Source organism: Bos grunniens, chromosome 2 (assembly GCF_055505025.1).
Source record: "Bos grunniens cultivar Pamir isolate PY7600 chromosome 2, Bosgru_T2T1.0, whole genome shotgun sequence".
NCBI classification, from domain to species: domain Eukaryota; kingdom Metazoa; phylum Chordata; class Mammalia; order Artiodactyla; family Bovidae; genus Bos; species Bos grunniens.
In genome coordinates this window covers 9,376,375-9,398,474 of record NC_141166.1, presented here as the reverse complement: position 1 = coordinate 9,398,474, position 22,100 = coordinate 9,376,375, and the positions used below count along the sequence as shown (strand labels likewise).

The following is a 22,100-nucleotide window of genomic DNA, read 5'->3' as shown; positions in this document are numbered from 1 at the left end:
GTCAGATTCTGTGTTTAAATACAGATTCAGATAAAACTAATTTCAACGGTGTGGCTCTGAGGAGTTCGTTATCCTAGGTCCTCCCAGGACTTAATATTGTTCTTTGCTTTCATTCATTCATTCATTTGCTATATCATTTTTAAGAGCCCACTGGGTGCCCTCTCTGACCTGTGGTAAGGTTTTAAGGAGAAATTTTGCCAATCCAAAGCTCCATCTAAGCATCCATTTCCCCATTTGTGAAATAAGGGTGTTGACCTATTCTCTGCCTTTCTTGCAAGATGCGGTAAAGGTAAGTGAAAAAAATTCTCGTGTTTGAGGGTCGAGTGAATGAATGCCCTCTTTTCAACTGGACACAGTGCCTGCCCTGTGGTAGGAATGTAGCAACTACTTGTCAAATCAATAAATGATTGAATGAATTAATTAATGTTAGAAAAAATGCATTTTCCTCCTCCCTGTCACTGTCTCTCTGCTCCTGTGTTAACTCCACAGATATGTTGGCAGGACCAGCCTTGCAGCCTGAGATAAGGCCTTACCCGGGTGTCTCTCCTGTCCCTCCCCTTAGTGGGTGTGGGGCTAAGGGTAATGCCCGGTGCTGGTGGAAACGCTGCACAGAGACGGACACAGGATGGGCTCTAAGTACCAAAAGTCTGTGCGGGTCTGGCTGCCCCTGTGTGCCATAACACTGGAGGTGATTTTCATTGTCATCTTCTTCTTTTTCACCTCCTATTCAGCTTCTGTAGATGAACAGAAGAAGCTCTTGAGGGACTACCGAGGTGAGTGTCCAGAGGGGAGGTGGTCACAGAGGCAAACAGCTGGTGCAGGGAAGAGGAGGTCCTCCGGGGGCATAGGGCCTCCTTTCCACAAAGTCTCTGAAGAAAGGGGTTCCCTCATCCTCTTCGATCTTTTGCACAAAGACCCAGCCAAACATGCCGTCTCTTCTTTAGGACCAGTGTGGCCATCACCTCTTCCATGAAGTCTTCCTTGTTTTGTCAGGGCAGAGGAGGAGCCTCCTTTTCTCTGTTCCTAGATTTCCCTTTGCCAAAGGGTCTTCACAATTCTCTGCCTCCGCTGCCCCCTCTTCTCTTTCCTTAACAGCAAGGAATTTCATGGTGTTGTTGGGTTTGAGGGATTTTGTTTCCTTTTTTTTGGTCTCTTTTTCTCATTTTTGTACCACCTTCCTTTTGGAAGCTTCCTTCTTACTTAGGGGCTGGGAAGTCTTCTTTCTGCCTGCAGATCCTCAGGCGTAAGCTCTGGCTGAAGGGAATGTAGGATGGTTGTTATTTTATATATATGCAGCTAAAAATACTCATAGACTGTGATGAGAATGACTCTTAACAAGATAGACATCCACAGTGGTGTGGCTTCTGCTTTTATAAAAAAGTTGAGAGGAGTTTTCAAGTACCTCAGAGAGTCAAGATGTTGTTTATGATAATGGAAGGACCTCCTTGAGTGAGGTCCCTGAGACCAAGCAGAAACATGAGCCCGGCTGAGTGCTTGCTTGTTTCTAAGTGATGTTAGCTAGTTGACTAGAAGCAAAGGGAAGGCATCCCTGGGCCCTCAGTGGTAGAAAGAAGGACAAGGAGATGACTTGGGGAGGGAAGTCCCTACACTGCTTCATGAGCTAGCCCAGAGAGGGCACTCAGTGCCGAACAAGCAAGGCCTGGGCACAATTTTCATTCAACTTACTGTAATTCTTTTCAATCGGGTACAATGTAATTCAATCCATTCATTCATTCATTTGCTCAATCTATTACAAACCATATGGGATCCAGACACATGCTAATCAGAGCTGGTATTTACTGATTACTTACTATGTACCAGGCACTCCAGTATTCTCTCCTGGACAATCCCATGAACAGAGGAGCCTGGTGGATTACAGTCCACGGGGTCGCAAAGAGTCAGACAGGACTGAGCGACTAAGCATTCATGCACACACCAGACACTATTTTAAATGCTTTACACTGAATCCTCAGTGTCACCCTATGAGATAGGTACCATTTTTAAAAAATGATAATTTTATTTATTTACTTTCGGCTGTGCTGGGTCTTTGCTGCTGCGAAGACTTTTCTCTAGGTGCGGCAAGTGGGGGCTACTCTCTAGTTTCGGTGCTTGGGCTTCTTGCTGCAGTGGCTTCTCTGGTGGAGCGCAGGCTCTAGGGTGCTCTGGCTTCAGTAGCTGTGGTTCCCAGGCTCCAGAGCACAGGCTCAGTAGCTGTGGTGCAGGGGTTCCAAGGCATGTAGGATCTTCTCAGATCAGGAATCGAACCATGTCTCCTGCATTGGCAGGCAGATTCTTTAGAGACAGGTACTATTATGATCTCCATTTTTCATAGGAGGAAATTAGGCACTTGGACATGGAGCGATTTGCCCAAGACTTCAGCTAGCAATAGCAGAGCAGTTTTAAATTTTGCTGTTGTTGTTCAGTTGCTAAGTCGTGTCTCACTTTTTTGCAACCCCTTGGACTGTAGCCCATCAAGCTCCTCTGTCCATGAGATTTCCCAGGCAAGAATATTGACTAGGTTGCCATTTCCTTCTCCAAGGGATCTTCCAGACCCAGGGATTGAACTTGAATCTCCTGGATTGGCAAGCAGATTCTTTACCACTGAGCCATCAGGGAAGTCCTTGGTTTAAAGTTAAGTAGCCTTATATTTCGGAGAAGGCAATGGCAACCCACTCCAGTACTCTTGCCTGGAAAATCCCATGGATGGAGGACCCTGGTAGGCTGCAGACCATGGGGTCGCTAAGAGTCAGAAACGACTGAGTGACTTCACTTTCACTTTTCACTTTCATGCATTGGAGAAGGAAATAGCAACTGACTCCAGTGTTCTTGCCTGGAGAATCCCAGGGATGGGGGAGCCTGATGGGCTGCAGTCTATGGGGTCGCACAGAGTCGGACACGACTGAAGCGACTTAGCAGCAGCAGCAGCCTTATATTTGGGCTTCTCTGGTGCTTAGACAGAAAAGAATCCGACTGCAAGGTGGGAGACCTGGGTTCGATCCCTGGGTTGGGAAGATCCCCTGGAAGAGGGCATGGCAACTCACTCCAGTATTCTTGCCTGGAGAATTCCTATGGACAGAGGAGCCTGGCGGGCTTACAGCCCATGGGGTCGCAGAGTCGGCCACGACTAAGCGACCAAGCACAGCACAGCACAGCCTTATATTTAAAATAGAAAAGCAACAAAGACCTGCACAGGGAATTCTGCTCAGTTTTCTACAGTAACCTAAATGGGAAAAGAATTTTAAAAGGAATGGACCCACGTATATGTATAATTTAATTGCTTTGCTGTACATCTGAAATGAACACAATATTGTTAATCAACTATGCTCCAGTATAAAATAAAAATTAAAAAATCAAATAGATTCAATAAAACTAAATTAAGGGGAAAAGATAAACTTAAGCAGCCTAGTTTGAATTTCCGTGCACTTAACCATGATGCTTCACAGCCCCATTTTACAGTCAGGTTGAGTCTCTTGTCATATAATCAGTAGGCATAGGAGCCAATATTTCAACTTTGTAGTTTGGATCCAGTTTCTTTACCCCTAGGCTGTGCTGCTAACATAGACATAAGTGTCCTTAGAAGCTCACGCCCTATGGCAGCACAGAGGAGGGCCCACAACCCAGGCGGGGAGATGGGGGTGCCAGGAAAGGCCTCTGGAGGGAAGTGACTACCCAGCTGGGCCTCAGAGGCTCAGGTAGAGTAGCCATATGAAAAGGGAGGGTCTCGAGCACAGCAGGAACCATTGTGTTCATCAGACTGGACCAGGCTGGAGTTTAACCCTATAGTGCTGTCGGAGCGTAAAGAGGGAAGCAGTGGGTGGATCCATTCTCTTGAGTAAGCAGGCTGCCCTTCATTCTCTTGATCTATTAGGAAGCAGGAGTGTGATCAGTTTGGGTTTGGTTATGGAGAAAGCCATTCCAGGACTGGCATGGGGGTGGGGAAGGGGCCTGACTTGAGGTGGAAGCCAGTGTGGGGACTGTAGTGTTGTATGGACTGAGGGGCTTCAAATTTTTCAAGCATGCCCCGTATTTCTATGTTCTATTTAAATCCTGCTGCAGTAATACATTTTGCACATTATCATAGATGTACGTAAATTAGAAAATCGGAAAGAAAAAAGGAAATAGAAAATATTTTCAAATGACTGATTGTGATGGTGTCAGTCACTCCAGGCAGGGTCCATTGTTACCGTGAATGATAGTGGGTGGCAACTGATTCCTCAGGGTCTTCTAGATAATTTCAAATTATCTCGCTTGACTTCTTGTCAGATGGGATTAGATGGGGTTTTTTCTTTAACTCTGAATGTGACTGACGGACAGCGTGCACAAGAAGTTTCCTTCTACCCTGTTTCCGCGCTTGCCTGACATTATTCTTTTGCCTTCAATCTGTGGTTTTTGGCAGTTGTTTGAGCTGTTAGTCCATTTTGTGAAGGTTGCTGCTGCTACTGCTACTGCTGCTAAGTCGCTTCGGTCGTGTCCGACTCTGTGCGACCCCATAGACGGCAGCCCACCAGGCTCCCCCGTCCCTGGGATTCTCCAGGCAAGAACACTGGAGTGGGTTGCCATTTCCTTCTCCAATGCGTGAAAGTGAAAAGTGAAAGTGAAGTCGCTCAGTCGTGTCTGACTCTTAGCGACCCCATGGACTGCAGCCTACCAGGCTCCTCTGTCCATGGGATTTTTCAGGCAAGAGTACTGGAGTGGGGTGCCATCGGCTTCTCCGAGTTTGTGAAGGTTAGTTGAGTTAAAACTAGATAGCAATCTGTCAATCTACTTAATCTAATCCAGTCCACGTAAACTATAATAAGTCATTTAAACCAGCCAATTCTAAAAAAAGACAATTTTGAGACAACCTGGAAATCTGAATAAAATGTGAGTATTATGTAACACACAGGCATTATTGTGAGTTTTGTTAGGTGTGATAATAGCATAGTGGGTGGTTTTAAACCTATTTAGAAGTAGGTTTAACAATTTAACAAATAGTGAGCCCTATTTGTTAGAGAAGCATCCTGGAAATAGAACAATGTCTGGGATCTGTTTCATGCCAAAAAGAAGAAGAAAAAGGAGAAAGAGGTAGGGAAGGAAGAGGGGGAAGGCGGAGGGGGGAGGGGGAAGAAGGAAATGGAGAAGGAGAAGGAGGGGAAGAAAAAAGAAAGGCTAAGGAAGGAAACAGGTGGAGAAGGATAATAAAAATGAGATTGAATGGGATTAACACACAACTACATATAAAATAGATAATCCACAAGACCTACTGGTTTAGCACAGGGAACTCTACTCAATAGTCTGTGTTAATCTCTATGGGAAAAGAATCTGAAAAAAGAATGGATGTATGTATGTGTGCAACTGAATCACTTTGCTGCACACCTGAAAATAACACAACAAAAGAAGAAAGGAAGAAAACAAGGGGAGAAGGATAATTAAAAACAAGCCTGACCCCATGTGACAGTCATCAAAGCTGGGAATGGGCACATGATGTTCACCATGCTCCTCACTCTGTTTTTGTGTATGCTTAAAATTTCCCATAATAAAGCTGTCAGTTAAGCAAAACAAAACCCTGTCATTAGTCGCAACAAGATGAATATGGAGAAATACATGTCACCCCCCATTCAGGGGCCTAATATTCCCTCAGGACACCTTCCAAAGCTAGGGTACTGAGCTGAGATCCTAAGCAAGTCAGAGGAGGCTCCTGGATTCATCTGAACATTAAATGCTTGCAGAGTTGCAAAACTGACCAAGTGCCTTTAGGGGGAGAAGAGCCTAGATCAGTGGTCCTCAAATGTGGTCCCCAGACCAGCCACCTCAGCATCCCCTAAGAAATACCTGGGCCCCCATCCATACCTACTGATCCAAAACTCAAGGGTGGGGCCCAGCAGTCTATGTTTTACCAAGCCCTAATTGACTCAAACACACAGAAGTTTGAGGAGTGCTGGAGCTAGGCTGATTCACATCTCTGCTTCACTTCCTCTTCTTAGCTGTGAGACCTTGGGCAAATCACTCAATCTCTCTCTGCCTCTGGCACACGACGATAGTACTTACTAAGTTGTTGAAACGCTTGAAAAAATGAACACATAGGAAAACTGATAGAGTATTAGCTTTGAACTTCCCTTGCAGTCCAGTGGTTAAGACTCCATGTTTCCAATGCAGCGGGCTTGGGTTGGATACCTGGTCAAGAAACTAAGATCCGACGTGCCAAAAAGCACTGCCAAAAAAAAAAAAAGTATTAGCTTTTTATTATGAATAAACTTTAATTTCTTAAATGTTTTAGAAAAAATGAGTAGAAATAGCAGTGCTAATATCTCTTCTTCTGGCAGCCCCTTCGGATTGTCTAGAGAATTTTCTGAGGGGTGTGAACCCTATTCTGATGACCACTGGCCTGGTTGACCTGTGATGAGGTCAAATGGGCAGGGGCGGTAAAGGAGAAGCAAAGAGTCAGATTCAAGAGTTATTTAGGAGACAAAATTGGCTGTTCTTGGAGAAAACGAGAGAGGAGTCAAGGATGGCTTCAGATGTGTGATTGGCAGATGGAGGTGCCCATTTCTGAGATGGGAGGCACAAGTGGAGGGGCAGATTGTGGGATAAATGAACAATGATATGTTCATTCTGGGCTTGGGATTGAGGTGCCAGTGAGATGCCAGGGGAAAGCAATTGTATCCATTATCTCTTGCTGCATGACAAACCACCCCCAACCTTAGTGGCTCAAAATAGTAATCATCTAATTTGCTCTGGATCATGATTCTGTGGTTCAGCAATTTCAGCTGTACTGTGGTTACACAGGTCTGTCAATTTCACCTAGGGTCACCATGCATCTCCGGGGCTTCCCTGGTAGCTCAGCCAGTGAAAGACTCCACCTTCAATGCGGGAGGCTGGGGTTCGATCCCTGGGTCGGGAAGACCCCCTAGAGAAGGCAATGGCAACCCATTCCAGTATTCTTGCCTGGAGAATTCCATGGACAGAGAAGCCTGGCAGGCCCATGGGGTCACATAGAGTAAGACACGACTGAGCAGCTAAGCATCCATGCACATACCGTACATCTCCAGCTTGGAGCTTTGACTGGGGCGGACAGTCTCTGATAGCCTCATTTGCATGTTTGTCGGGTGATGCTGGCTGGACGCTTAGCCCATGTGGTTCCAGCAAACTAGCTCAGATTTTCACATGGCAGCAGAGGAATTACAGCAGTAAGAGAGGGCAAGACCCACTGCACAGGCGCTTTTCAACCCTCTGCTTGTATTGTGTTTGGTGATGTCCCATTAGCCAAAGCCAGTCACAAAGCTTAGCTCAGGTGGGAGGGGTCTATACTGGAGGGCATGACTCATTGGGGCCCGTTACTGTGACCATTTGTCACATAGAGCCTGCTTGAATGCTGCCAGACTGGGGGACCATCCTGGGCCCTGCACTGTGGCTACCACCCAGTTACCCCCATACTCCTTAGAAGCAGGAAGGAGAGCTATTAAAAGACAAGAAGGGCTTTGCCAATGACGTGTACTGATGTCATCGGCACTCAATGTACACTGTACATGCTTCAGTCGTGTCTGATTCTTTGCGACCCCATGAACTGTAGCCTGCCAAGCTCCTCTGTCCGTGGGATTTTTCAGGCAAGAATACTGGAATGGGTTGCCATTTCCTCCTCCAGGGGATCTTCCTGGCCCAGGGATGGAACCAGCATCTCTTGTGTCTCCTGCATTGGCAGGCGGATTCTTTACCACTGTGCCACCTGAGGAGCCCACATCTTAGCCTTCATGGCCCTGTTGATTGGGAAACCTCTTTTTCTTTTCCCAGACTGCTGTAGGGGTAAGGGTAGGGTGGGAGATTGTGGGGGAGGGGAAGGAAGCATGAGGCTCCATGGATGGTTCCAGACCAAGGCTGCAGAGGTACCGTGCGAAGTCGGTGGTGGGGAGCAGACTGTGGACGTCCAGCCCAGAGTCCGAGGAACAGGAACCGGGCCTGGCTTCGGGGCTGATTAAGTGTCTGCAGGTCAGAGGGAGGTGGAAGGGTGTGTGGGGAACGGTGGAGACTCCCAGGGGCAGCCAGGCTGAAGGAGTGGGAACAGTCTTGTCCAAAGACACAGCTAACAAGTGGCAAGTCCAAGATAATTTATAGTCCCTAACATTTACCATGCACCAGTGCTAGGCTAAGCGATTCACAGGAGCCAAGGAACTCACTACTAACAGCAAACCTCTGAGCAGGTGCCATTATTTCAGACCACTTTACAGACTAGGAAGCGGGGGACACGGAGGTTGAACCAGGCTCTGAACTCTGACAGCCAGACTCAGAGGCCCACACTCAAATTTGACACTAAGGAGAGTGAAGGATGGAGGGGAGGCAGGAAGGTATAGTGATTAAACCCAGAGCCAGGATTCAGGTCTGCCAGCACCATTTGCTAGCTGTGTGACCTGAGCTAATTCCAGCAGCTCTCTTTGCCTCCCTTTCCCCAGCTGTAGAATGGGGATAATCAAAGGTACCTCCTGCATGGGCTTGTCATGGTCTAAGGCTGGCTGGCACTTGGAAGAGTGCCTAGTTTGTGGAGGGCATGGTATATGTGCCCGCTGTTACAATGATGTTGATTATTGCCCTACAGGACTCCCAGGTTAGACTGGCTCCAAGTCGAGGGACTTGCATAAACTTCTCTGGAAGGCCCACCTTAGATCGTGTGTAAAGCCCCTGGAGCGATCCTCTCCTTATCAGCCCTGGACACCTTAGGTCCATTATCTTATCAGACCAGCAGCTCATGCAGGGCACAGCACAGGCTCTGAGAGGTGGAGGCTGATACCAGTGGGGATGAGCCCTGAGCTGGGACCCAGCGTTGAAGCTGGGATACAGTTGTGAGACATGGGAGGAGCGGGGGTGGACCAGAGCCCTGCGAGGCTGGGAGAGGAAGTGGGAGGATGCAGGGGGTGAGAGTAGAGGGACTCTGAACGCAAACGTGATTTACTGACCAGTTTGGGGTGAATAGCTTTGTCAACAGCTCCAAGAAACTGCCACCCTAATTTTATCCCCCTGGCTGAAGTACAAGCCCAAGCCCACCCGCCCCCCAGGGACAGTGTGGGGTCGTAGGAGGAGAGTTCTGAGCTCTGTACTTGCAGCAGGCATGGCAGCTGTGCCTGATAAAGCCCCCAGCCAAGAGCCTCTGACTTTTTATCTTCAGAGCCCCATGGACCGCAGCCTACCATACCAGGCTCCTCCATCCATGCGATTTTCCAGGCAAGAGTACTGGAGTGGGCTGCCATTTCCTTCTCCAGGGGATCTTCCCAATCCAGGGATTGAACCCGGGTCTCCTGCACACAGGCACTTTACCATCTGAACCACCAGGGAAGCCCTCTTCAGAGCCCCACCTCTGACCTAATCCTGGTTCCCTGCCCTTCCCACATGCTGCCCCCTGAATACACCAGAGCGGTGAGGTCCCTAGAGAGTATCAAGTCTAACTCCCATGAGCTACAGATAGGGAAACTGAGGCTCAAAGAAGGCATGGGACTTGCCTTAGGTCCCTTAGTGAGGTGTGGGCAATCAAGAGCAAGAGACAGCCGAGCACTGAGGGGAGGGCACTGCTCCAGAGTCCAGAGCTTGGCTCTGCTGCAGACATGCTGTGTGCTCTTGAGGAAGTCACAAGCTGTCTCTGGATCCCTTCTGTAGAATGAGAGGAAAATGGAAGGGTTCCCCTACTCATGGAATCTTCAGTAAGTCTGGACCCTTTGCATATAGCATTTCTGCAAAATGGGGGAACTGTTGTTTTTTTTTAACAGCAGTTTTTAAGGAAATATTAAATTTGCATATCTAGAAACAGGGCACTCAGAGCTGGTACACTGGGACACCCCAGAAGGATGGGATGGGATGGGGATGGAGGTGGGAAGGGGTTCAGGATGGGGGACACATGTACACCCATGGCTGACTCATGTCAATGTATGGCAAAAACCACCACAATATTGTAAAGTAATTAGCCTCCAGTTAAAATAAGTTAATTAATTTTTTAAACAGAATTTGCATACCTAAAGTGGAGTGTGATGTCTCCAATTGGCCACAGGCCTCACTACTCCCCAATATACACTATGACCTTCATTACGTAGTTTCCTGCTCGGCTCCTGGAGGAATTCCAGCAGTCCCAAGAGGAGCCCCTATACAAAATGTGCCCATTCCACCGCCATTCCTAAGGGGATGCAAGCAGGAGACTGAAACACTTCCTCCCCTCCCTCTCCCTTATGTCAGAGAAGAAGGTGCAAGAAGTCAGATCCTCTTGATGGTCCACTTCTCGCCCACTCCACAAGTCCCCAGATCCCATGGAGATGCCTGGGTCCCCTGTAATCAGGTTGACCTGGGATTATTATCCACCCAAGTCCTGTGTGCAAGACCCTAGCTACCTGTATTTTTCAATGAAAGTAAATTTCAATGTAAGTTGAAGAGGCTTTGGAGAGCTCTGGAAAGAAGAATTTCCTTGTTGCTATCAGACCCAAGGCTGGAGACCAGGTGACTTCTTACTGCTGTGAAGGTGATGATGGTGCTGGTGGTGAATAGCCGCTATTTACTGAGCTTTCTCCATGTGCCAGGGACAGTGCCAAGCTCTTGAACAAAACATTACTTCCTTTGGATTTCCCAGTACCCTCTGAGCGGGGATAATTGCCCTTATTTAGCTGATGAGGAGAGTAAACAACCCAAAGGCCATGCAGCTAAGAAGCTGAAACATACAAATTGCCATTCTTATAGGTCAAATGGTCAGATATTGGCAATTTAATATGATTTAACCTAATAGAGAATGATAGAGTTGGGGTCAGACAGAATTGTCTGACCTCAAAGCACAGGCTTTTTTTAAGAAAAAATTACTTACTCTCTTCATAACAGTTGTAGACAATTTTAACGCTAAAATTTTTTTTAAAAATAGAACTCTTCTAAACCCAGAGATAATCTCCGTGGGGGCGGGGAGCAGGGGGCGGAATTCCTTTAAGACTTCTCTCCAGGCATTTGCACACATGTGAACTTAGTTGGTGTTTGTTGATAAAATAGTCTTTACTATTCTGGAGCAATTACGTGTATTATACCATTTGATTCTGGCAACCTGATGAGGGAGGTATAATTATTTTTGCCACTTAACAGAAGAGAAAACCAAGAGGGCAGATAGTGTGGTAACTCAAGGCACAGGCTCTAGAGCAGACTCTCTAGGCTGAAATCCCAACTCTATTGGCTGGAGCAAATGATAACTCCTCTATGCCTCAGTTTTCACATCTGCAAAATGGTGATAATAACAGCACCCGCAGTGAAGGACGCTTGTGAGAACTAAATGAGATAGTTAACGTGAAGTGGTTTAAACAGCGTTGGCATTTGGCAAACATTTAGTAAGTGTAGGCGATTATTGAAGCTCAGAGATGTTAAATAGCTAGATTAAACCACACAGCTGGATAGTGCCAGAGCCCTGATAGAACCCCAAGCTTATCTAGTTTCAGAGCCCAAACCGTTACCCATTTTGCAAAGTTGGAGCCGATTCAAAGCATCCGCCCTTTCCTCTTCCTGGTCCCCTCCGGAACACCAGCTAAGTCCCTCTCGCCCATCTGCCATGGCAGCCACCGCACAAAGTCTGAGGCTGGGAAAGGGAGGATCACCCAGGTGGTCCTGGTGCTTTCCGATGGCCCCGCAGGTCCCCTTCAGAAGGAGTCAAAGGAGAGAGCTGTTTTTTGTAAGGATAATTTGGTTCTTGCCTGTGAACCTCTAGACCTACTACTGCCCCTTCTTTTCTGAATGACCTGAGCTAAGTCACCAAATTATGTGGCCTTATTTTCGCTTACACATGATCAGGAGGTTAAACCTGATTCTCAAAAAGCAAGAGGTCAGTACCTTTACTGAGTGTCAGCTATGTGCCGAGGACAGGTCCTGACTCCCCACGCACGTTCATATTATTGTGTTTAGTAATAACAATAATTGCTACCTTTGCTGAACACTCACTGTGGGCCAGGCTCTGTGTTAGCTCAGTCATTCCTTCCCTCAACCCTGTATGTGTTATCCCCACTATTCAGATAAGAAAACTGAGGCTTAAAGAGGGGAAGTAACTTGACCAAGCTCTCTTCAATGATCCTTAATGCCCCTTTCAGCTGCCGTTCCATAAAACTCTAACACAACCCTCCACCTTGTCTGCTTCTCTTCCTCCTTCTTGGACTCTTTACCCTGAGCAGCATTCCAGGATGTGTTCATCATGGCAACCTTTGGCTTCGGCTTCCTCAATACTTCTTTGCGGAGACATTGCTGGAGCAGTATAGCCTTCAATCTCTTTCTGCTGGTCCTCGGGGTGCAGCTGGCAGCCCTGCTGGATGGCTTCCTGACCCAACTCTCCCTTAGGAAGATGGTCATCGATATGTCCAGGTAACTAGATGGCTGCTGGATCACTTCTGGGTTCTTGGGGGTCTGGGGTCCAAGAGAGCAGATTCTAGAAGTGCTAGGATGTCTCTTTCTAGCGCCAACGCCATGCAATATTCAGGACTTACTTAAACTAACAAGTCATACATTGTCTAAAATTCATGTTTAACTGGCATCCTCTATTTAATATGACAACCCTCCTCTATGGCATCACAAGAGACCCAGATCTACAGCCCTCCTTGTGTCCTTTCTTTCTTTTTTTATTGATTTTGAAAACATATAGAGTGAATATTAGTTCAAAGAAAAAAATAATAGAGATTAGACAAAAAGAAAGAAATCTCACACTCAGAAAGGTAGTCTCTTGAAAAGAAGAAAGTACCTTCAGTCTTCAAATGCTGGTGGACAAGAAATAGCCATGCCTTTAGTTTCTTTAAATTAACTTTGATCTATTTAGATGCCTTTAGAAGAACTAGCAAAATTAACCTGTGTTGCTAGATGTCAGAATAATGGTTACCTGAGGTGGTTCTTGATTAGGAAAAGGCTCAAAAGAAACTTATGGGATGCAATAAACATCCTCTTGGGCTTCCCTGGTGGCTCAGTGTTAAAGAATCCGCCTACCAATGCAGGAGAGGCAGTCTCAATCCCTGGGTCAGAAAGATCCCTTGGAGAAGGGAAATGGCAACCCACTCCAGTATTCATGCCTGGAAAATCCCATGGACAGAGGAGCCTGGCGGGCTACAGTCTGTGGGGTCACAAAGGAGTCAGACACGACCTAGCGACTAAATAACAAAAACGTTTTCTATGCATTCTGGGTGGTGGTTACACGAGAGTGTATATGTGCATATACGCCCGGTGCTACATGCTCAGTCATGGCCCTGTGACCCCACAGACTATAGCCAGCCAGGCTCCTCTGTCCATGGGATTTTCCAGGCACAAATACTGGAATGGTTTGCCATTTCCTCCTCCAGGGGATCTTCCCTGACCCAGGAACTGAACCCACATCTTGTGTGTCTCCTGCATTGGCAGGCGGATTCTTTACTACTGAGCCCCTGGAAAGCCCATATATGCACATATACACATCCATAAAGTTGTACAAATCTGCAGAAATAAGTCATTCACAGTCAATAGGAGGAACAAGGTAAAAAAAAATGTTTTTAATTGTTTTTTGGTTTTATCCAGTTCTGAAACTTTTTATTGCCCATATGATGGTAAATCCCATCTCAAGTATCTGGGGACCACATCACCTTACAAGGCCATTCTACCCTCCCCTCTGATACCCTGCTAAAACTCTGGGCACTACTGTCAAACACCTCTCTGTGAGCCAGGCTCTGTGCTGGGCACTTCACAAACATTATTTGTTTAACTCTCTCATGGAGGGGTCTGACGTGGTGTACCGTCAAGGAATGAGATGCTCAGAGCTCACAAGACACTTGCCTAGGGTCACACAGCTAAGTGGTAGAAGTGGCTTCAGTTTTCATTCTGTAGCCTTTCCCACACACTGCAAAGTGGCCATGATAAGAAACACAGTCTAGCCAGCTCCCCATTGGCCCTGAAAATAACTCTCCACCTTTTTTTCTTTTTTAATTCGGGCTTCTTTTATTAAAAAAAATTTTTTTTTTCCCCATTTTTTGGCCACGATGATTTTTGGCCTACAAGATCCTAGCTCCCCAGCCAGGGATGGAGCCCTCACTGCCTTCACTGGCAGTGTGGAGTCTTAACCCCTGGACTGCCAGGGAAGTCCCCTCCACATTTTTTCTTTTAAACCATTTTAGAGCTGATCCCCAGGGGGAATCTATAACCCCACCCCCACCCCAGCAAGCACCCGGGGAGTGACAAAGGGCGTTCTGGGGGAGCCTGACAGGGTGGTCCTGCAGGGTTTCTGCAGCCTTGGCTCAAGTCACACAAGCCTTTGGGCTCCCGCACCTGAGTCTCCAGGCATCTCCAGTCTGCCCCTTCTTCTGACGTCCTGCCTGCAGGAATCTGTTTGCTCTTGATTCAATCTGGAAAGACAAGAAGAGGCCGTTTACCACCTGAGTGAACACCCCTGCCCCGCCCTGACTGCTCGGATCCTCCTGGCAGTGACCCCCAACGGGACTGGCTTCACAGAATTGAACAATGGGCTCCTTTCTGACCTTTCCTGCTCTGACTGGGGTGGTGGGCGGTGCCCAGGGCTGCCTCCCAGCCGGGCCCTCTCCCTCTCCCTGTCCTGAGGCCTCACCCACCGGTGCAGACTGACTTGACTCTAAATCGGTTCTGCCTTGAGTCATCGATGACCAGTCCCTTCAGGACAGGGGCCTGTCTTATTCACTCTTCTCCTCCTTTGTTTTCCTCACACAGTAAGGACTTAGTAATTGGTTATTGGAACAAAGATGAAAATGAAAAAGAACCCTAATATATGTGATGTTTTTAATGCTGTACATTGAGGGCCTATCATAGCAATAACTAGCTCCTGACTGTGTTTGACTCACTTTGCCCTCCCAACAGCTCCAAAGGCCTTGCCTCTACATTTACAGATGAGGACATGGAAACAGTGTGGTTAAGGCATTTGCCCAAGGCCACACAGCCAGGAAGTGGCTGAGTCAGGACTCCAGCCTTGGCAGCCTGGAGAGAGATTGTCCTAAGCACTGCAGTTCACTGTCTCAACACCGCCCCCATCCCTGGGGTCTGAAATCCTGCCACTGGCACAGAATCTCTTGAATTAGTCCTTTGCCAATGAAATGAGCTCTGGGAGTTGGTGATGGACAGAGAATCCTGGCGTGCTGTAGTCCCCGGGGTCGCGAAGAGTCGGACATGATCGAGTGACTGAACTGAACTGAGTGAAATGAGTGTTCACCAGGAAGATAACATGGTCAGCCACAATGAAACACTGAGTGACCCATTATTTCCAATAATTCCTGGTCCCTCTGAGACGTTTTCCCCATACCCTTTGCCCTCCTCTGGCCTTTCTTCCAAAATCTTTGAGCCTTCAGCAGGACACTACTTTGGCAGCAAACAGTGGGAAGGCTGTGTCCAAACTTCAGAGCCCAGGCTTTGGATCCAGGCCGGCTGGGTGGGCTTGAACCTTGTGTTTGTCATTAACTAGCTGTGTGGCCATTACCAAAACAGTCACCTCGATTAGTCTCAATGTCCTGACCTGTTAAATGGATGTACTGGATGGTACCTAGCACCATCGCTTTACAGAGGATTACCTGGAGGATTTAAATTTAAATGAGATGATGTACTTGCAAGACTATTACCCATAATGCTCAACAGACGATGATGGTGATGATGGTGGCAGTGGTGGTAGCATCATCATCAACTCCTAGGGGGAAAGGTGGTCTCAGCAAGGTGCACAGAGGAGGGTGGGTTGGCTTAACCACCATGGATTGTCCAGTTTGGTACCACCTCCCCCAGGAAGCCCTCCCTGATGAGTCCAGTTCCTAGTGCTCTCTTCCTCCAATGAACCCCTCTTGCCTCGTGGTATCACATGCCATGCTTGACTCTTTGCGACTCCATGGACTATAGCCTGCCAAGCTCCTCTGTCCATGGGATTCTCCAGGCAAGAATACTGGAGTGGGTTGCCATGCCCTTCTCCAGGGGATCTTTCCAACCCAGGGATCGAACCTGAGAGTCTCCTGCAGCTCCTGCATTGCAGGCATGTTCTTTACCTACTGAGCCACTTCGGAAGCTGCGTGATATCACAGATCGTCTTAATTGACAGGGTCGTGATGTCCTCTTTGTCTCTGCAGGCCAGTCGTAAGTGCCCTGAAAACAGAAGCTGTTTTCTCCTTCCAAATCCCCACACTAAGCTTGCTCACTTGTCAAGGGAAGGAAAGAGTCAGTAATAACACTGAGTTAGTTCTTTGTGCCCGGAGAAGGCAATGGCACCCCACTCCAGTACTCTTGCCTGAAAAATCCCATGGATGGAGGAGCCTGGTGGGCCACAGTCCATGGGGTCGCTAAGAGTTGGACACGACTGAGCTACTTCACTTTCACTTTTCACTTTCATGCATTGGAGAAGGAAATGGCAACCCACTCCAGTGTTCTTGCCTGGAGAATCCCAGAGACGGGGGAGCCTGGTGGGCTGCCGTCTATGGGGTCACACAGAGTCGGACACGACTGAAGCGACTTAGCAGCAGCAGCAGTTCTTTGTGCCAGTCCTGGTGTGCTCCACACACGGGCATGACCATTCCTTCTAATCCCTCACCCCGCTTTCATGAGATAAGTATTACCATCATTCTTATTTTACAGATGAAGAAACAGGCTCAGTGAGATTAAATAGCTAAAGTAGAAAAGCTGGAACTGGAAGCCAGACTTGTCCTTCTTCTAAACCCAGTCTTTTTTCCACTACAAGGAGAGGGAGAGATGAGGATTCAGTTCAGTTCAGTCGCTCTGTCGTGTCCAACTCTCTGGGACCCTATGGACTGCAGCACAGCCAGGCTTCCCTGTCCAAAGCGGTGCCTGCATCACCGGAGGGATGGCAGGTGAAGAGCGCCCTCTATTGAGCATCTGTGTGTGATGACGGCAGAAGAGAAGCCCAGGGCAGAATCCTAGCAGTCAGATGTTCCTATGAGAACCTCAGCGCATCTTTAGTTTGGAAGAGTGTGTCCAGATCAATCTCTCAACGTGTGGCTGCCACCCTGATGGAAGAAGAGAATGAAAGAGATTCCAGACTGGGCAGCATCCATCCCCATAAGAGTAGAAATGTTGTGTGTTTGCTCTCCTGTTCTGTCCCCAATTTCTTGAAAAGTGTCAGGCAGAGAGTAGGTCCTCAACAAGTGTTTGTTGAATAAATGAATGAATGAATTAGAGGCATTGTTCCTTCTCTGTCATCCCTGTCTTGCCCATTCTCCCCAGTATTCAGAGAGCCACCATGATCGCTACATCTGTGCTAATCTCCGCGGGTGTCGTCCTGGGGAAGGTCAACCTGCTGCAGCTGGTGATTATGACGCTGATAGAGGTGACAGCCTTCAGTGCCACGAGGCTGGTCAGCATAAGCTACCTCGATGTGAGTCCTGGTGATGTGAGGAGGGACCTCTGGGATAAGGAATGAGCAGGTGGAAGGGGAGGGCTCCATCTCCATTTGATAAAGCTTCTGTGATGAAAAAAAAAATTAGAGACAGGCCAAAATGGGGTTGTAAAAGTGTGGTGTCTGCTCAACATTTAAACACACTGAGCAAATGCTATGGAAGGGGGTTCCCACAATAAAAACACGGCTGTCAAGGAAAGAGGTCAGTTCCTCACCATAGGCAGCGCATTATAAGCCTTCTCCTGCTTTGTTATGGTCCTCATGGTGGTTGTTTTAGAAAGCCGCATTAAGTAAAAGTCATCTCCTCTCTTCTCTGCAATGTGTTAGTTTAGCTGGTTCAGGGAAGGGTTTAGCATTGATTTTGAGAGTTCATGTCTTCTTAAAAACTTCATTTCAGCCTGGGCTTCTTTTGTGGAAGGACTCGGGGGAAACCAGAGCCATAAACCAGAGCTGTTTCAGCTCGGACACAACTCAAGAAATGAGAATTCCAATTTGACAATTGCCAAATGTGGTTTTTATATTCCTGGGAGACCTCAAAGAGATTAAAAATGCAAGATCTCTTCCACAGACTTACATTTTTACATGTGACTAAGTGTTCCTTACTTTTTCATTCATTCATTTCACAAATATTTGTTCTGAGCCTGTTCTGTACCAGGCAGTGGGAAAATGTGACTGTCATGGAACTTTCTTGTTTATTGGCAGAGGGAAAGACTGCCAATAATCAATAAAATAGGCAAAAGAGATAGCATGTTGAAAGTGAAAGTATTAGTCGCTGTCATGTCCAATTCTTTTGACCCCATGGACTGTAGCCTGCCAGGCTCCTCTGTCCATGGAATTCTCCAGGCAAGAATAATGGAGTGGGTTACAAGTTCCCTGGGTCAGGGGAACTCCCCAGCCCAAGGACTGAACCCACATCTCTTATGTCTCCTGTATTGCATGCAGGCAGATTCTTTGCCGACTGCTCTATAGCAGGGCTCTATAGCATGATAGATAGTGATAAGTACAATGGAGGAAAAAACACAATGAAGGAAGAAGATAGGAATAGTTGGGAGAGGGGATAAGGTGTTAGAGAGAGTGGCCAGGGAAGGCTTCATTGGGCAAATAATTTCTGAGTAAAGAGCAGGTGGCAGCAGGTGTGCAAGTCACGTGGGTATCTGAGGACAGGGGCAGATCAAGAGCAGAGCTGTGGGAGTGGTCTGCATCTTTCAAGAGTAAGATCTTATTACTGACACTATTCCTTTTAATTTTTTATTTTATTGTTATTCTTTTTTGGCTGCATCATGCCATGTGGAACTTCCCTAGCAAGGGGGACTAGGAATCTAACCTGTGTTCCCTACAGTGAAAGCATGGAGTCTTAACCACTGAACCACCAGAGAAGTCCACTGATACATTGTTTAGAATTGTTGGTATATAATGATAATAAGCCTGAAATGCAGGAGATCCATGTTCCATCCCCGGGTCAGGAAGTTCCCCTGGAGAAGCGAATGGCAACCCACTCCAGTATTCTTGCCTGGAGAATTCCATGGACAGAGGAGCCTGGTGGGCTACTGGCCATGGGGTCACAAAGAGCTGGACTTGACTGAGCGGGTAACACTTTCATTTTCAGCTGTAATAAAAAGGAGATGGACTTTTAGTTGCTTTTATTACTGTTTTAAATTCTCAACAGGCAACACATCCCCTTATTGCCTGTACCCAGAATAGAGCACTCCCTCTACTCTGTACTCCAGGCAGTAGAACAGGTGATCCAAAGTGGTGCTGACATGAGAGCATGGCTGTGGCTTTGAGGAAGAGCCAGGGAATGAGCAGGAGGGAAAGTCAGAGGGGTTGTGGGACAGCAGGTCATGCAGAATCCTGTTGGTCATAGTAAGAATGCCTACTTTGATACTGAAGGAGACAGGTGCCATTGGGGGATTCAGAGCAGAAATGTGCCATGAGCTGACTTAGATTTTAACAGGATCGCTTTGGCTGCTACATGGAGAAGCCAGTTGGGGGACAAGGGTGGAAATAGGGAGACCAGTTAGAAGGTTATCACAACAATTTGGGCAAGTATTGAAGTCGGTTTAAACCAAGGTGGGGGTCACTGGGGCATGGCAGTAAAAATTCTGCCAAATCTGGATATTTTTTTGAAGGCACAGTGGACAGGAGTTAACAGTAGCCCACTGAGTTATGAAGGGTTACTAAATTTGATATTTGTGTCAGGGGAGTGTATAATTTCCTCGGTTCAGTCTTGCCACAGCAAAAATTTGAAGTGACGGACGGACCAGTGTTACAGCTCCATGTTACAGTGTAGTTTTATTTAGAAAGCAAAGGAAAATAATCCTTGAGGGCAGGTCGACCCAAAAGACAGGAGAGGAAGAGAAGCCCCCTTCCTCCTCCTTTTATATATTTTTTTCTCTTCCCTCTGACCCTGCCCTATGTAAATTGGGCTAGCCAGGAGGGCTGTTTGTTTAACCTCAGGTCCTCACTCCTTTGTTCTATTTTCACGGTCTTTTCCCTCCTTTGTCTTTTAGCCACCACCATTCTGGACTCCTTTTTCCTATTCTATCTACCTAACATTTGTAAAGCAAAATTAGTACATAGCTTGAATTTTCTGAAGACTTTAGCTTGGTATTATAAAATCTCTGGCAGCTTCATGTTGCAAAGTTTATGTTACTCATACTCCATGCAAAGAGTTGAAATTCTGCCAAAATGCAGCAGTGGGGTACGTGTCCATGTAGCTTTTTCCCCAGGTAAGTGGACTTCGGCCCAAAGCATTCAAAGCCAACCAGAGGGGAGTTCCCTGGCAGTCCAGTGGTTATGACTCAGCTCTTTCACTACTGTGGCCTGGGTTCAGTCCCTGGTCAGGGAACTAAGATCCCACAAGCCGAAAGGTACAGCCAATTAAATAAATAAAGCCAACCAGAAAACTACCAGGAATAAATAAATACACAGCAACTCATGGGGCTCCTCGGAAAGGGGGACTGCTGGGTGGAGTCAGTTTCCTGACTTCAAGTCATGCCTCTTGAATGAAGGCAGAACTTCCTAAATGGAAGGCAGGGATTTCCCTGGGAGCAGAGGCTGCTGATGCTCACTGCTTCCACTGGGTTTTGTTGCAGATGAACATGCATGTAAGCATGATGTATATGCACATGTTTGCGGCCTATTTTGGGCTGACTGTGGTCTGCTGCCTCCGGAAGCCTCTGCCCAGCGCATCAGAGGACAAAGATCAGACAGCAACGAGCCCCAGTTTGTTCACCATGCTGGGTGAGGACAAGGTGATGTGGGTGGGCTCAGATCTGGGGTGAGCAGGAGGCTCCAAAAGGGCTCTGCAGAAAAATCTCTCTGCTTTTCCAACTTTCCCCGGGTGTCTGAAGCCCCTTTGTAATGACCCATTTCCTCAAGCAATGTTTGATGAATTCACATCTTTGAAGGAAGCATTCCCCTCTAGGGAACCTCTCTTCATTGATACCCAGAAGAGAGGAGAGACTTGTTACATCTCAGTTTAAATGAGGTTATCCGGGAACTGCCTTGCTGGTCCAGTGGTTAAGAATCCGCCTTACAATGCAACGGGGTGAGGGTTCAATTGCTGGTTGCTAACCAAGATCCCACATGCCCCAACTAAGACCTGATGCAGCCAAAAATAAATTTAAAAATAAATAAATAAGATTAGATTATCCAATCCTTTTGTCCTTAACTTAAAGAAAAGAATTAGATGGATGAAAAAAGGCAGACTTGGGAGTGGAGGAAAGAATGGGAACTGGAAGAGAGAAGTAATAATGTCTAATCTGAAGGGTTTTGGTAGAAGTGATGAATTTAAGGGCTGGGAGAGGCTTAGAGGAAGGAAATCGGCAGTGAGACTGCCAGCAGGCAACTGAATACCAGGCCGTGGGGCCAAGTGGAAGAGTTCCATTAATTTTAAAAAAATAATCATGTGGCCATCATAGGCTAGAGTCAGGAGGCTTGGGTTTTGGTGATTTCAACTCTCTGGGCCTTACTTTTCCTTGCCCATAAAGTATGTTAGCTGGGCCCTGCTGACTTAAGAATTCAGAGAGGAAACCAGACTTGTCCAAAGTTGGTGAGCAAGAAAGTAACAGAGATGAGACTGGCCAGGTCCGGGAGCCTCCTGTCTGAAGTCCCCTGAGACTGAGGCTTTGGAGCAGGAATACTGGTTCTGGCCACTGACCCTTTCTGGTCCACAGGCACCCTCTTCTTGTGGATATTCTGGCCGAGTTTCAACTCTGCTCTGCTGGAACTTGCAGATGAAAGAAAGATGGCCGTGTTCAACACCTACTATGCCCTGGCGGTTAGCACAGTGACTGGCATCTTAATGTCAGCCTTGGCTCACCCTCAAGGGAAGATCAATATGGTGAGGAGAAGGGCTGGCCCTTGGGCAACACTTGGGTCTTCTAGGCCATATTCATTCATTGGCTTCTATTTTGGGGGGCATTTACTCATGTTCTTTGTCAACATTGGGCTCAGAGTTTTACATAATTCTTAATTCACTTAATTCTTACAATAGCCGTAACAGTAGGTACAATCAAAGGGCTTCCCTGGTGTCTCAGTGGTAAAGAATCTGCCTGCCAATGCCAGAGATGTGGGTTCGATCCCTGAGTTGGGAAGATCCCCTGGAGAAGGAAATGGCAACCCACTCTAGTATTTCTTGCCTGGAAAATCACATGGACAGAGGAGCCTGGGGGCTATAGTCGATGGGGTTGCAAAAGAGTCAGACATGACTCAGCAACTAAACAACAACAGTTACAATCAAAGCCCCCTTTTTCTGGTGACAAAGTTA

At 47.2% G+C, this 22,100-nt stretch overlaps 1 protein-coding gene across 1 annotated transcript in view; it reads left to right on the top strand.

Annotated features, from left to right (window-relative positions):
- Positions 1–625: 625 nt before the first annotated feature.
- RHCE (Rh blood group CcEe antigens) overlaps positions 626–22,100 on the top strand; it is a 41,072-nt gene continuing 19,597 nt past the window's right edge. Inside the window, exons 1-5 of the mRNA XM_086365283.1 lie at positions 626–773; positions 12,141–12,327; positions 17,158–17,308; positions 20,425–20,572; positions 21,508–21,674. Of these exons, the coding sequence (XP_086221409.1) occupies positions 626–773; positions 12,141–12,327; positions 17,158–17,308; positions 20,425–20,572; positions 21,508–21,674 (801 nt within the window). The remainder of the gene's footprint in view (positions 774–12,140; positions 12,328–17,157; positions 17,309–20,424; positions 20,573–21,507; positions 21,675–22,100) is intronic.